Genomic DNA, 14,682 nt, shown 5'->3' on the forward strand with positions numbered 1-14,682 from the left:
CTGCAGTAGCTCTGTGTTGTCATACTGATGGAATGCGGAGGGCACCCAACCGCATGGCCACTTGGGGGAAGTGCTTAGAAGATCCACGTGGACATATTAAAGAGAAAATGGGGAAGATGCATTTCGATTTGGATCTGGAAACCCAGCAGGCTCCTAAAAACTTGTTCGATGAGAATAGAGATGGCGTCTTACTCGTGGTATATTCCCCGGGCATTACTGTGTACCCGATACATGTGTACGGGAGGAAAGTCTTTGGGCATTCAGAAATGTAGTTGCCTCTTTAGATGTTGATCAGAACCCAAACCACGGTGGTACTGAGTGATGAGGTAGAGTTGTAATGTGCATCTAAGACAAAGAATTCAATATGATGTTTGGTATGTGTAAAGTCAGTTCACACTGAGGTCTTTAATATTTGTTCAGCCACAGCAGAGAGGAATGTATTAAGTCAGAACTGACTCCGCCTTGCTACAGGTATGTTTGGCTTTGGTGTTTGATGGGAAATGGGAGAACTGTTGTTTTACTTCGTTAACCAGGAAACTACACAGAAGTCTCGCCTATGATAATCAGGGTCTTCTTTCCAAAGCCCTTTTCTGAGATGTGTTTAAGCTGTAAGATGCTGAGACTCCGCATTAAAATAGTGAGGCGTATGAATAAAAAAGATGGTCATTCTCTTTGTCACACTTCGTTTCAGGAATTATAACGTTCATATATGTTTCAAAAGGTAACACATTTGCATCTAGAAAATAAATACATCTAATGCTGAAGACTTATGTCTTTTTTTTTCCTTTCACCTAATTATTTACTGAAAATGCTTTGTGAAAAAGGATGCTTTTAATTCATTTAATATTTTGGTGGCTTCAGGTCTTTATCATGAGACCTAACTTACATAATGTTCGCTCGTTTCAACCACCCTGCAAGGCAGCACACTGACCACAATGACAGCAAGACCTGTGCATCACTCTTATGAGGCTCTCCCTAATTTATTCATAATGGGTAGCATTTCCTTTGGTGTTCAGGAGGAACGTGTCTCACTTAAGGCTGAACCCGTTAGTTCATATTCTGCAGCTTCTGGTACTTGTAGTCTGTTCTCTGCTTCACAAAATGCCTTGCTATGATCGTAACCACAATCACTACATTCAGAGCAAGGGCCATGAATAAAAATAGTTGCAGACTGTTGAAAGGTTGATTCTGAGTTTCTTCTCCATGTATTTGATACTGAAATCCTGTAATTGGAAAGAAGATAAACATCATTTAAAGAAAGGTATTACTGGGGCGCCTGGGTGGCGCAGTCGGTTAAGCGTCCGACTTCAGCCAGGTCACGATCTCGCGGTCCGGGAGTTCGAGCCCCGCGTCGGGCTCTGGGCTGATGGCTCAGAGCCTGGAGCCTGTTTCCGATTCTGTGTCTCCCTCTCTCTCTGCCCCTCCCCTGTTCATGCTCTGTCTCTCTCTGTCCCAAAAATAAATAAACGTTGAAAAAAAAAAATTTAAAAAAAAAAAAAAAAAAAGAAAGGTATTACTTGGCATTACAAAATGTTCATGAATTGTGTACCTCCTCGCAAATATGAATCTTATGCACCAATTAATGCATGGTATATAATGCCAACACAACATACAGCGACAGTGAGCAAATATTTCAATCAGTTTATGTTTCTGTTTAGAAAGGACAAGATGCCCTTACATTCGTTTGTTTAAATAGTTAATTTGTTTCCTTGACATAAAGTGAAAAACTTGTGACAATCAAGCATCTCGGTCAAACAGAAGCGTGGGTCCATTTATGGATTCTCACTATTTCCCATAGTTGTCAAAATATATGTGATCGATAGAGAAACAACTGGTTTCTCCTCTTGAAACAGGAAAAGGGTACTTTTTTTAAAGTTTTTATTTATTTATTTTGAGAGAGACAGAGACAGCCTGAGCAGGGGAGGGACAGAGAGAGGGAGAGAGAGGGGGAGAGAGAGAGAGAGAGAGAGAGAGAGAGAGAGAGAGAGAGAGAGAGAATCCCAAGCAGGCTCCACACTGTCAGCACAGAGCCCAACTGGGGGTTCAAACTCATGAAACCATGAGATCATGACCTGAGCCGAAACCGAGAGTAGAACACTTAACCGACTGAGACACCCAGGCTCCCTAGAAAAGGGTACTTTCTAATATGGAAGATATTTCTGTAACTTTCATTCACAGATTTTCAACTAATTGCAGACTAATATCCACAGATGCATCATCTTTAGTGAATGTGTTTATAAAGTTACTGGATTTAATTTTTGTGTTCTTTTGCATTTATCTTAGAAATGTTTTGCTACAAACTAGAATCCTACTCCTTCATAGTCCATTCAAATAACAATTAACATAGAGGTCACAAGATTCTTTTATGCCAGGATAATTTTCACATGAGATAAACTCATAAGCAGTTTTTATTTAACTGTGGTCCGTCCAAAGCCATTTAGTTGTGGCTTGTCCATGAGTGGCCACCACCACCTCATTCTCCTGTGACCTGGCAGGGGTCATGTTTCAATCCTCTAAAAAGAAGCAGGGCTGGGGGCACCAGGGTGGCTCAGTCAGGTAAGCGCTTAAGCATCAGACTTCTGCTCAGGTCACGATCTCACAGTTCGTGACTTCAAGCATCAAGCTTCGGATCCTCTGTCTCCCTCTCTCTGCCCACCCCCGACTCCATGCTCACGTATGTGCACCTGCTCTCTCTCTCTTTCTCTCTCTCTCAAAAATAAAATAAACATTTAAAAAAAAGAAGTAGGTCCATCTTAAAAATAGAGTATTTTCTCTTAGAAAAAAATAGCTTTTTTTTCCCAAAAAGGTGGTTGTGTGGGATGCAGGTTCATCGGATTTTCTCATATAGGAGTTAAAATACATTGCTTTAATTCTGTTATCTGCCATGCTGTCTATAACAAGGAGTCAGGAAGCTAAGAGAAAGTGTTGGTTTTAGAAGTGGGAAAGTTATATTTATACTCAAAAGCCACAGGGATCATGGTACATTATCAGTGTATAATATGCTTAAAATGTACCTGGTTTACATTTTTTCAACTAATAGAAAAATTAATCTTGTGTGCTTATTAGGACTTAGCTGCTGATATCATAAATCTCTATACTGTGCATGCTTAAGCAGGAACACAATTGAGCAGAATTTAATGAACCATGAGGTGTTCTTAGATCAGGAAATAGCTTGTTCTTTACCTGAATTTCCACTTGCACTTTGATCCCTTTTCAGACGAATAGGTCCTATGACAGAATCTGCCTTCCATTTGTATGAAGAAATGTCTCGTTTCCTTCTAGAGACACAGCCTTGGTTGCAGCGAGACTGATGGTCACTACTGTCACATATCAAAATCTTACACTGTAGATACACGGAGCCCAGATTTCTCAAGAATTTAAAGGCATTAAATTGGAATCTTCCATAGTGTCCAGAAAACGGATACACCTCACAAGTCTCATCTCGACTACATCTGGAACAGAATTTATGGCACATTTAGAAAATTTACAGTTCAGTCTTTTTGATATTGAAAAGAAATGATACAGAGTTTTGTTTGAACTAATTTGTGGGTCCAAAAATTGCTCTAGAAAGACAATGTCTTTAGCTCAGACCATAGTGAGCTAAGGCTATAGATCTGATTCCTGGGTAAGACAAAGTTTCCTCCAGCAATAAAATTCCTAGTCTATGTGAATTAATTAGAAAACCAATTCAGATATATTAGAACTCAAATGCCTTACTCTACACACTTGCTTTGAACGTGCCAATAGGGTTGATATAAAGTCCATCAGCTTACAGAAAAAGAGGAAAACTTCCCTTTTTTTTTTTTTAGAGAATGCCGCATATACTTTACTAATTGTATTAGGTCTGTGTTCTAAATCTGGAACAAATGAAATAATCCTTTGGTGTTTTGTTGAAAATAATCAACATGGGGGGTTGGGGGGGAAGCAAAAACAAAACCACAAAGCATCTTGACAAAAAATATATTTGTTTCTACCAGCAAATATTTGGGAAACATACTTAAAATTCTAGTGGATATGGGCTGTGGCTGTAGAAATGCTCTAACTTAAAGTATTTGTCACTAGTATACACTAACTGTATTTTGTAAAACAATTAAATTTACTAAACTCCATGGCAGCAGTATAGAAAACAATTATACAGCAGGCATACAGGAATTGTACAACCATACACAAAAAATACTACTTCATTCGAGTCATTATTAATCCTCAGAAAAGCATATCACCCATCAGTACATACCCACTCTTGATGAGGTCATAGGTTGGGGATGCAAAGTCAGACGTGGGAGAGGCAATACAGTTATCAAGAAAAACCACCAAATCTGGATCCGAGGTGTGGATGCTGACTTGAACAAAAAGAGTTTGGTTCAAATCCACATAATATGGTGACTCCAGCAGAGGCTTTTCAAATGAATTGGATTCAAAAAGAGCCATGCTTGTGTTATATTTGCCCAGCACAATTTGATTTTGTATTATGTCATCTTCTGTTATGTACATCATCTCCACAGTAGAATTACGTTCCATTTCACACTTCAGAACAATCTGGAGATGTTTCTGGCGGGTGATCACTTCCGATGCGGAGGACGGAATGAGAGTGATTATGTTGGTGTAAGTAATTGAATGATCTTCTACCTGCAGACCAAGATGGAATTCAAATGTTGTATTTTAAGTCCAATAATATTTTAGAACATAGATATGCATGGCATGTGTGGGTAGGCACACAATCATCTTAAATTGCAAGTCAGCAGCTTGCATGTTGGAATACCCTAAGGCTCAAATGTGCTTTCTTTAAGAAACATGCTGGGTAGGCAGAAAACACGTGAGACGAGAGACAGAGCTTGGCTTAGAGAGACCGGAATACGGAATTAGACAAAACTTTTTACGTTAAAAACAATTTTGAACACAAATTTCCAGCCCTAGAAAGACTCGAGACCCTATAATGTATTGCCTTTCGTAAGTAGCATTAAGTTAGTGCGGCTCCCTGGGCAGTTTCCCAAGTGTATGCGGACAGAAGTCCTGCAGTAGGGTTTCCCCGGACTGCTTTCCCTAGGGATGCGCAGATATTCGTCCAGCTGTTCACGTGGAGCAAAAAATAACGATTTACTTCCATCCTTATTGATTCCCCGGAGTAGCTCCCATTCTTTTCAATGGCATCGTTGTTTCAGGACCTGAGTGAAAAGTTTAGGGAGTACATCCTAAAGGGACCTACAGGTTGCAAATGTTTGAGATCTTCAAGTTCTAGAAAAGGTAGAACGAAACTTATGTCCTTCATGTTTAAAACAAAGCATAATATTTTTATCTTCTCTCTTTACAGAGGAAAGAAGAAGATCATAAAAATACAGCTAGGTGTTTGCTGAATATGAGATGTAGACATTTTCTGTACAAGTATTATTGGTAGACTCTTACACCTGCAGTATCTAGATGCTCGAACTTTCTGCAGTGAGTCGTCAGAGTTCTTCACCTTTTGGAAAAGATAACCACCCTCCAGTTACCCTGATAATGAATGTGGCAATTTGGCATTGGTGTGTAAATGAGTGAGTGCACTTATATGTCCCCACAAGCTTACCACACATGAAGCTGCTAAGGTTTGGGAGCTGTTCGTTAAAGTCACCAGCAAGTACCACGGCGTTATCTAACACATCTCTGGCATGTGACAAAAGCCAGCTCAGTGTCTCGCTTTACCTTTTTGACTGTACCGCATCCATTCAGAGGAATAGAAAATTCCACCACATTTGATATCTTTGGTCTGCAAGTTGGGTCATTTAGTTGTAAGTTATTCTCGCTATATTTTAATAATCCCAGGTAGGATTTACTAATGATAACTCTCATCTTGTCTGAGGAGCAAGTTAAGGATGCTGTTCAGAAAAAACAAAAACAAAAACAAAACAGGGATGATTATGTTTATGTCAACCTTGAACTTTGGATCTTGAAAAGCTATGCGCACAGAAGTATATTAAAAAACTCAAAGCCGGGGGAGAGGGGAAAGTGGGTGATGGGCATCGAGGAAGGCACCTGTTGGGATGAGCACTGGGTGTTGTATGGAAACCAGTTTGACAATAAATTACATATAAAAAATAGAATAATAAAATAAATAAAATGAATGAATGAATAAATGAATGAATAAATTAATGAATAAATTAATTAATTAAATTAAATTAAAAAATAAAAACTCAAAGCCATTTTGCTCTAAACCATAATCAGAAGCCTGAGACAGCAGAGTAGTTGACCCACCTCTTATGACGTTCACCGTGACCTTTTTTGCAACTTGAATCTGTGACTCTATTATTTTTAATTGTGCCTTTACAGAAGGCAATAAGGAAAACAGTCGCTATTTTCTACAGAAATCTTTCTCAAGTTAATAAAATCATTTCCTTCCTCTTGTACGAGGCAATGCACAGAACTGATCCTCCAGCTTCCGATCACGAAGATGTTCCAAAGTATGTATGACAGGCTTGCAAGCAGGGGAGCCACGGGTAGGCTAAGAATTAAAGGGCAGTTTGTACGGGCACCGTCCTCAGAGAGCTCAAAACAGCTAAGGGGTATGACTTACTAGTGTTGACGTTTCCCGCGTAAACTGAAGTGTAGGAAGCAGTGAAGCCTCGGTAGGAGTTGGCGTAATCTGTAGATAGCACAACAGTCAGCGAGTCCGACGAGGATTCAAAGGTGGGCTTCACGTAGCCACACACTTGTCCAAGCAGGCCAGAGGTGGTGGAGGAGCCATCATAAACGGCAATGAAGTCAAATCTGCAGTATTCGTCCACTTCTATGCTAGAGAAGTAGGGCCTCTGGTGAAAATTCAATTCTCAACAGTCTCAGTCCTAAGTGATTCAAGAGTTTTCCTTACGGTGGGATCTCAGGCTTATGATGACAAACCTGGGGCTTTGCCCATCCCTGGTGTGACCTCAGAATCTTCAGAAAAAGAGTCCATTTACTTCAATGCAATAATATTGGTGCTTTCTTTTTTTTAATTGTCTTTAATGTTTTATTTATTTTTGAGACCAAGAGACAGAGCACGAGTGGGGAGGGACAGAGGGAGAGGGAGACACAGAATCTGAAGCAGGCTCCAGGCTCTGAGCTGTCAGCCCAGAGCCCAACGCGGGGCTTGAAACCACAAACCATGAGATCATGACTTGAGCTGAAGTCAGACGCTTACTGGTATTTTCTTTATATACCCATTCTTTGAATAATGCTCATCTAGGAGGGGGTCCACATGATCTTTTCCCTTCCCCAGGTTCCCCATTTGCCAGGGGGGGCTTGCTGCCTTTCTCCAACAGGAGAAATGGACCACAGTACTTACAAAATGTCTTTGAAGTGTAATTTTATCTTGTAACCTTTCTCCACTTGTATGTGCCACACGCAGTAAGCCAGTGCAGGATGTGGCTTTGGGTAATTGGGGCTGGTAAAGGATCCTTCGGAGGCATCCAAGTAACCACCACAGTTTGGAATAGCTGAAAGGGATGTGAGGGTGACCAAGAGTATAAATCACGGGAGAGACTTCACTGAGAGACTTCATTTAGTTTCTGTGCTGTGCGTTGAGCTCAATAAGCAATCCCCACCCAGACCCCCCGAATTTTATTCTATTGCCCTCTTTTGAATTGGTAGCAGACTGAGATTTTCATCTTTCTTTTGCACTGGATTTTCTGGTCACTGGTGCAGGGCAGAGTGACACTGTCCCAGCTTTAGAGACCCTCCACTAAGGTCTTAGCCACGGAAAATGATGTCACACTCTTAGGACTAACATCTGAGGCTCTTCCTCACTTGGCCCCAGCCTAGCTTTCCAGCCTCATCAGCCACCTCCGCCTGACCTACTGTTCCCCACTGTCCTTCCCTCCCGTGGCTCCTCAGACTGTTGGTGCCAGCAGACGGGAGCCCTCCTCCCCTGCTACCCGCCTCTCCCTACCCTACACTGTGGTTCACAGCTCAGCTCGGATGCAGCCTTCGTGAAGACACCCTCGGTCCCTCCCCTCCCCTCCCCAGTAAGCAAGCAGCCAGACAAGTGAAACACAGACAGCCAACACCGAAGGCTCCTTCTAGGAGGGTGTAAAATGGTGTAGGCCAGCTGAAGCCTAGGATGCAGGTCAGGTAGTGGCTAGAGGTAAGGCCCGAAAAGGTGGCCCGGGTCTGGCTTCAGAGAGCCCTGACTGCTCCACTCTGGAGATCCGCCCACACCAAGGATTCAGCAGTTTAAGAGGAGGGTGACATACTCAACTCTGGGCCTCGGAAAGCAAACCAGAGTGGAGCTTTGCTCCTGAACCCACTTGCAGAGTTTCTTGGCATTCTGCTTTGGGTTGCAGCGGAATCTGGGTGCTGTGAATGCAGAACCATGTATTTGTAGCGTCAGACTGCCTGACAGTCTTAGATTCAGATGTGAGATAAGAGATTCTCAGCATGTGCTCCCTGGATGACCTTCTTTATCAAGAATTACCTGGAAGGGGCACCTAGGTGGCTCAGTTGGTGAAGCATCGGACTCTTGATTTCAGCCTAGGTCATGATCTCACGATTTGTGAGTTCAGGCCCCACGTAGGGCTCTGCACTGACCACATTGAGCTGCCTGGGATTTTGTCTCTCCCTTTCTCTCTGCTCCTCCCCTGCTCACTCATGCACTCTCTCAAAAATAAATAAATAAATATTTTTTTTAATTAAAAAAAAAGAATCACCTGGAAGACGTGTTAAACATGTAGATTCTATAGCTCCAAAGATGTTGTGTTCAGACCAGAGGGAGAAGCAGTCCCTGAACAGGCATTTCAAAGGATCTCAGGTTATTATAAAACAGGCTGGGAGCACCTGGGTGGCTCAGTCAGTTGACCATCCGACTTTGGCTCAGATCATGATCACACGGTTTGTGGGTTCGAGCCCTGCGTCGAGCTCTGTGCTGACAGCTCAGAGCCTGGAGCCTGCTTCAGATTCTGTGCCTCCTTCTCTCTGCCCCTCCCCCACTCGCACTCTGTCTCTCTCTCTCTCTCTCTCTCTCTCTCTCTCAAAAATAAACAAACATTAAAAAATTTTTTTTAAAACAGGTGAACTTGGAGAGTCTGCTTCAGTCTGTCACACGGTACACCTCAATACGTAGCCGTCTGATCAGCCCCATCCATCTGCCTCGCGTGGGAGCTGGTTAGAAAGGCAAAGTCATGGGCTCCATGCCAGAACCAGTGAATCAGAATCTGATTTCACAAGCTCTCCAGGTGATTCTTTCGCACACAGGTTAGAGAACCGCTGCTCTCGCACACAGCGAGCTCTCAGGGCACAGACTCAGACTCAAGGTTACAACAACCCACGCAGGAGAGTGTGTGACCTTCTGTGCTCGCAGGTGCAGAGGACGTATACGTGTCCTTACTTACAGGTGCCGGGTGAGAAGTAGTAGTAGAAGATGAAGACAGTTCTTTGCATTCTTACAGAATCGGTGACTATTTGAACCATTAACATATCGGATGATGACTCAAAAACAGGAACGTAGTCATGTTTACTGCAGACTTTCCCGAGCAGAGACCCCTTGGTAGAGTTTCCATCAAAAACTTTAATGTTTTCATTTTTACACCCTCCACTGGGATCCAGCCTGTGAACAGAACACATGTGTGGTTGGAGACGAACCACCAGGCCAGGGGGTTCGGTGTGGAGTCAGTCATTCACCTCGGCATGGCGGTTTGCATACCGGGACCGGCCCCCCTCCCCCGCCCCCCAACATCAACCCGCACACCATCAGTCTGTAAAGGCCTCAGGAAGCACAACTGCTTTGCCAGCGATCCTGTACAGTCAGGGGGGAGGTGGGACTCGGGTCCAGGACTCCTTTCCTTCCCGTCTCCATCTCTCCTGTTCCTCGTGCCCCGGTGCGAACCGTGGGGTGGGATCTTCTTATTTAGAATTCATCGCCTTTGACATTTGGAACCCAAGGCCGTAGAAACGGGAAGCGACTCTTCCTCCACGGCCGCCTCGCTCACGTTAAGGGACATGTAGCATCTCCCGAGACGCCCCTTCCTTCCCTCACACCCCCCGGTCTTCATCCATAAGGACGGTCCGTGCCCTGCACTGGACACGGCAGACCCGGATGATTCATTGTCCTCTGCCCATGCTGACAGGGTCTCTCCGGATGGCCCCCGAATCCTGACACAGTTGCAGGATGGCTTAGAGGGAACACCGCGAGGGTAGACAAACCTGAATTCTTCCACCGTAGCCCCTTCCCTGCTGCGTAACTTTGGCTGAGCTATTCAGGATTTCACCTCACTCTCCCTTCTGCAAATGGGGATATCACAGCCTTCGTCTTATCCTGTGGGAGGTTTATAATCATCTGAACAGGGAGCACCGGCACAGGCCCGGCACACAGAAGCGTCTAAGACGGGAAGTGTTCGTCCCCCCTCCCTTGCTCTTGCCCCGCTGCGTCCTCTCTTTCTCGACACATCAGGGATAATGTATGTGATTCTTAATTAATAGCCCTTGAATTCTGGGAAATACGGAAGCACCCCTTCTTTTTTTCCTTCAGGGCCAAACAGAAGTGAATTCCAACTTCCCTGGCGAAGGGCCACGAGTCTCAAAAGTGTGGCACCTTGACCGCACCAGCAGCACCTGGGAAGTTGTTACCCGTGCACGTTCTCGGGCCCCGGCCACCCCCGTCCGGGTCAGAATCTGGGCCCAGGGTCCCACAGCCGCGCTTTTGCAAAACCCTCCCGCGCTTCTGAGACTCTCTGGTTTAGAACCACGGGCAGAGGGGGAGCGTAGGGGCGCTGGAGCAAGGGTGCCGGGATCCGGTCCCTCTGCTGCCTGTATCGGTCCGTGACTCTGGCCACGTGAAGTGACTTCTCTGGGATTTCTTACCCGCCGAGTGGGGATTAGATCGCATCCATCCCAGAGGGCTGTTGAGAGGACTGATTAACTGGGGAAGTTCTCACGAAGCCCTGAGAGAGTCTGGTAGGACAGCGCCCTGTCCTCAGCTTGGCCTCGCACTGCCATAACCTGGGCACTTCTAGAAAACACTTGTGGGTGTGGGTGTATATTTATTTCAAAATAAAAAATTTAAAATAAAAAAAACACTGCTGCCTGGTTGCCTGCCCTTCCCCCCCCACCCCGATTTATATGAGGTGCAGCCTGGGAATCTGACTTTCTGGAGGCTCCCCTGCTGATTATAATGCATACTTTGAAACCATGAGTTTAGTGTTTCAGGACCTGGAACCTGGAACTAGACTAGCTGGATACTAACTATGGTCATTCCACTCACTATGTGACCTGAGACAAGTGTTCAATCTCCCTGTGCCTGGGATACTCATACTGACCTCACAGGACCTCTGTGACCACAGCCAGGGGCCCAGTCATCAGTCAGTGACTGTCAGCCATTATGACCATCACCATGGTCATGGGAGTTACCACTACCTCTAAGAGCAGCTGATTTTTTTTTGACACAGACTCCTTGGTATGGCCAGAGTTCAACCACCCTCATTAGAAAGCAAAGCCTCTACTTACTGGAAGTGGGAAAAAATGATTCTGATGCTTTTGTTTTCTGGTTTTTCTAGTGTCCAGGTGCAGTCCTCATTGGGATTGAGTTGCAGGATTAGGGCTCTATGGGCATCCGATTGGCTGGTGCCTCCCACGGTGGCCCGGCAGCTAGATTTGCCTGGTAGAGACCACAGTTGGCACTGAGAAAAGTCAGCAGCCCCTGCCCTTCTCCTCGAGGGGTTGGGAATCTACCTCCCACATGTACTGTCCATACAAGCATGCAAGTGATTGTGAATGGTATTTAACTCATTCCAAAGTAAGCCACCAGCAACTGATTTCCCCCTCTTAGAGTCCTTGGAGAGAAAATATTTATGATTCCTCTATAAGTGGTGCATAAAAAATAAAGAATATATTAGGGCATGCAGAAAGATGGTTTTAAAAATAAGCTTTATATCTACAATATACAAAGAACTCCTACAACTCAATCATTAAAAGACAACCCGATAGGGGCGCCTGGGTGGCGCAGTCGGTTAAGCGTCCGACTTCAGCCAGGTCACGATCTCGCGGTCCGGGAGTTCGAGCCCCGCGTCGGGCTCTGGGCTGATGGCTCAGAGCCTGGAGCCTGTTTCCGATTCTGTGTCTCCCTCTCTCTCTGCCCCTCCCCCGTTCATGCTCTGCCTCTCTCTGTCGCAAAAATAAATAAATGTTGAAAAAAAAAATTAAAAAAAAAAAAAAAAAAAAGACAACCCGATAAAAGACAAAAGACCAAAATAGATATTTCTCCAAAGAAGACATAAAGGCCAATAACCACATGAAGACATCCTCAACATCATTAGTCATCGGGGAAAATGCAAATGAAAACCACAGTGAGATACCACTTCACACCGTTTAGAATGTGAAACAAAACTAGAGTCGAAAACAGAAAACGAGAATTTGACAAGGATATGGAAAAATTGGAACCTCCTGCAAAGCTAATGGGATGGCTGCTGGGAAAACGGCCCGACAAGTCCTCAAAAGATGAAACAGGGAGTTCCCATAACGCAACAATTCCACTCCTAGGCATGTCTCCAAAAGGAATGAACACATACGTACACTAATGCTTACAGCCGCGCTAGCCAAAATAACCAACAAGGGGAAACAACTCAAATGTCCATCAAATGATGAACAAATAAAATCTGGTCCATCCATACTACGCAGGATCACTCAGCAATAAAAAGGATGAAGCGCTGGCCCACGGTACAGCGTGGATGAACCTCGTATATATTAAGCTGAGTGAAAGACCACATACATTGTAGGGTTTCATTGATAGGAAATGTCCAGATTGGGGAAATCTATTATAGAGACAGAAAGTAGACTGGTGGTTGTCTTGGGCTGAGAGCACTGGAAAAAACAGCCAATGGGTGCAGAGTTTCTTTCTGAGGTGATGAAAATGTTCTCAAATTAGAAAGTAGTCATAGTGGCACAATTCTGTGCCTATACTAGAAATCGGTAAATTTTACATTTTAGAAGAGTGGATTTTATCGTATGTGGCTTATATCCTAATAAAGCTGTTACTAAAGAGAAGGAAGAGGAGAAAGGAGGGGAGGAGCTGCAGCGGCAACTCTAACAGAATGTGAATAAAAAAATCAAATACTTCAGAATGGAACCCAACTAAGGGTTCAAAACTCCACTCAGAAACCAAGAGCTTCTCATTTTCTTTTTATCTATGACTGATGAGCTATGTCCTTATAACAGTAGTCTCTTATTTCTTTTTCCCCCAACAATAACTACTATTATGTTTATTAGTAAAAAAACATCAGAAAGCCAAGAAAAAAAGTGTATAATCCCACCCATCCAGGAAAAAAATGACCATTAAAAACTTCTTGTAAATACTTCAGAACCTTTCCTTTCCTACTTCCTGATCTTTAAAAATGCTCAAGTGTATGTATTTTAAACATAACATCATATTACACAAATTTCAGGTAGTTTTTTTTCTCTCTCTCTCTCTCTTAAGGTAGATCCTGGGCACCTTTCTTCTAGCTCAGTCTTACTTGTAAGAAACTGCCCAAGTACGTACCTTTGTGTGGATCTACAACTTACAGAATGAATGAGGGACATTCACATTGCTTTTTACAATTGGGTAAATGCGCCGTGTGGTTTGTGTGTGTGTGTGTGTGTGTGTGTGCACTTTTATAATTATTTCCGAGGTATTTACTTCTCAGTAGTAAAATTACCTGGTAAAATTCTTTGTGATTTTTTAAAAAATATTTTTACGCATATTGTCACATGGGCTTGAAAAAAAACTTAGTACCAATTCGAAATCACATCAAGAGCATATGAATAAGTGTTCTCTGTAATACGGCCATTAGATAATTAAAACTTCAAAACTTTGGGCAGAGGCCTCTTGGAAGGAAGTCTCCCTATTTTGTTAGGGAAAAAAAAGAACTGGTTCAAGTTTCTTACCTTCAGACTGGGTCCAGTTGAACTCTGCCAAACACGGCACGATGAAAAGGGCCAAGGGGACAAGCCTGCTCACAGCCTCCATCTCTGTCAGGGGAAAAACAGCCCAGAGGGCTAGCAGGCTTTTATACTTCTCGGTGTTTCATAACCGGCTGGCTGCATGAGCCCTCTGGCCACCTTCAGGGAAATGTGTCAGTGTGACCAGCCAAGGACTAAATTTATGTGGGAATGGAGCAGCTGTGTGACTGGTGTATTATCAGCAATCCCCAACTTGAGTGTTGCCTCTCCGGCTCCTTCCTGGAAAGCTTACAGAAAGTTCCCAGCTAAAAACTGCCTCGCAGGGGATCTCCAGCCCCCGGCCCGTAGCAGGCACTGAGTAATTCATCACGGCACCGAGTTAGAGTTGAGCCTTCGCCCTGTTATTCGTTCAGATCACGAAGCAGGTAGCACTGCTGATATCGTAAGCCTTCACCGCTCTTCTCCTCCAATTGAAGTCAAAGGATCAGCTGGGGGAGGTGGGTGGCACCTGGGCAAAGTGTGGGTCCAGCTAGGTCACTCTGACGCCTGCCGGGGTGCTGACACAGAGGGAGAGGAAGAGCTGGTACAGGGTGGGGAGCAAAAAGAAAGTACAGGTGCAGGTTTGGCTTCAGGAACTCAAACCGTTATGTCCAGAGAGGCTGAAGCAGGTGAATTAAAGTCCCCTTGGCACTGTTTTACAAATGACAGAAAGGAATCCTGTTGTCCAAGGTGAGATGGGTGCTGCAGTGGCAAGGCCAGTGCCTGTGACATCAGGAAGTTGTGCTCACAAGGAGCTTGTATATGGGTCTT

The 14,682-nt window shown here is 44.2% G+C and overlaps 1 protein-coding gene across 1 annotated transcript; it reads right to left on the bottom strand.

Moving 5' to 3' along the window:
- Window positions 1-370: 370 nt before the first annotated feature.
- CUZD1 (CUB and zona pellucida like domains 1) lies at window positions 371-14,011 on the bottom strand. The gene is made up of 9 exons (XM_025918310.2): window positions 13,858-14,011; window positions 11,443-11,593; window positions 9,333-9,547; window positions 7,292-7,442; window positions 6,545-6,762; window positions 5,677-5,849; window positions 4,235-4,626; window positions 3,184-3,452; window positions 371-1,223 (listed from the first exon to the last, which is right to left on the bottom strand). The coding sequence occupies exons 1-9, from the start codon at window positions 13,937-13,939 to the stop codon at window positions 1,048-1,050; spliced, it is 1,827 nt and encodes a 608-aa protein (XP_025774095.2). The 5' UTR covers window positions 13,940-14,011; the 3' UTR covers window positions 371-1,047.
- Window positions 14,012-14,682: the final 671 nt, after the last annotated feature.

Source organism: Puma concolor, chromosome D2, assembly GCF_028749965.1.
Source record: "Puma concolor isolate L17-30 chromosome D2, mPumCon1.1.hap2, whole genome shotgun sequence".
NCBI lineage: Eukaryota > Metazoa > Chordata > Mammalia > Carnivora > Felidae > Puma > Puma concolor.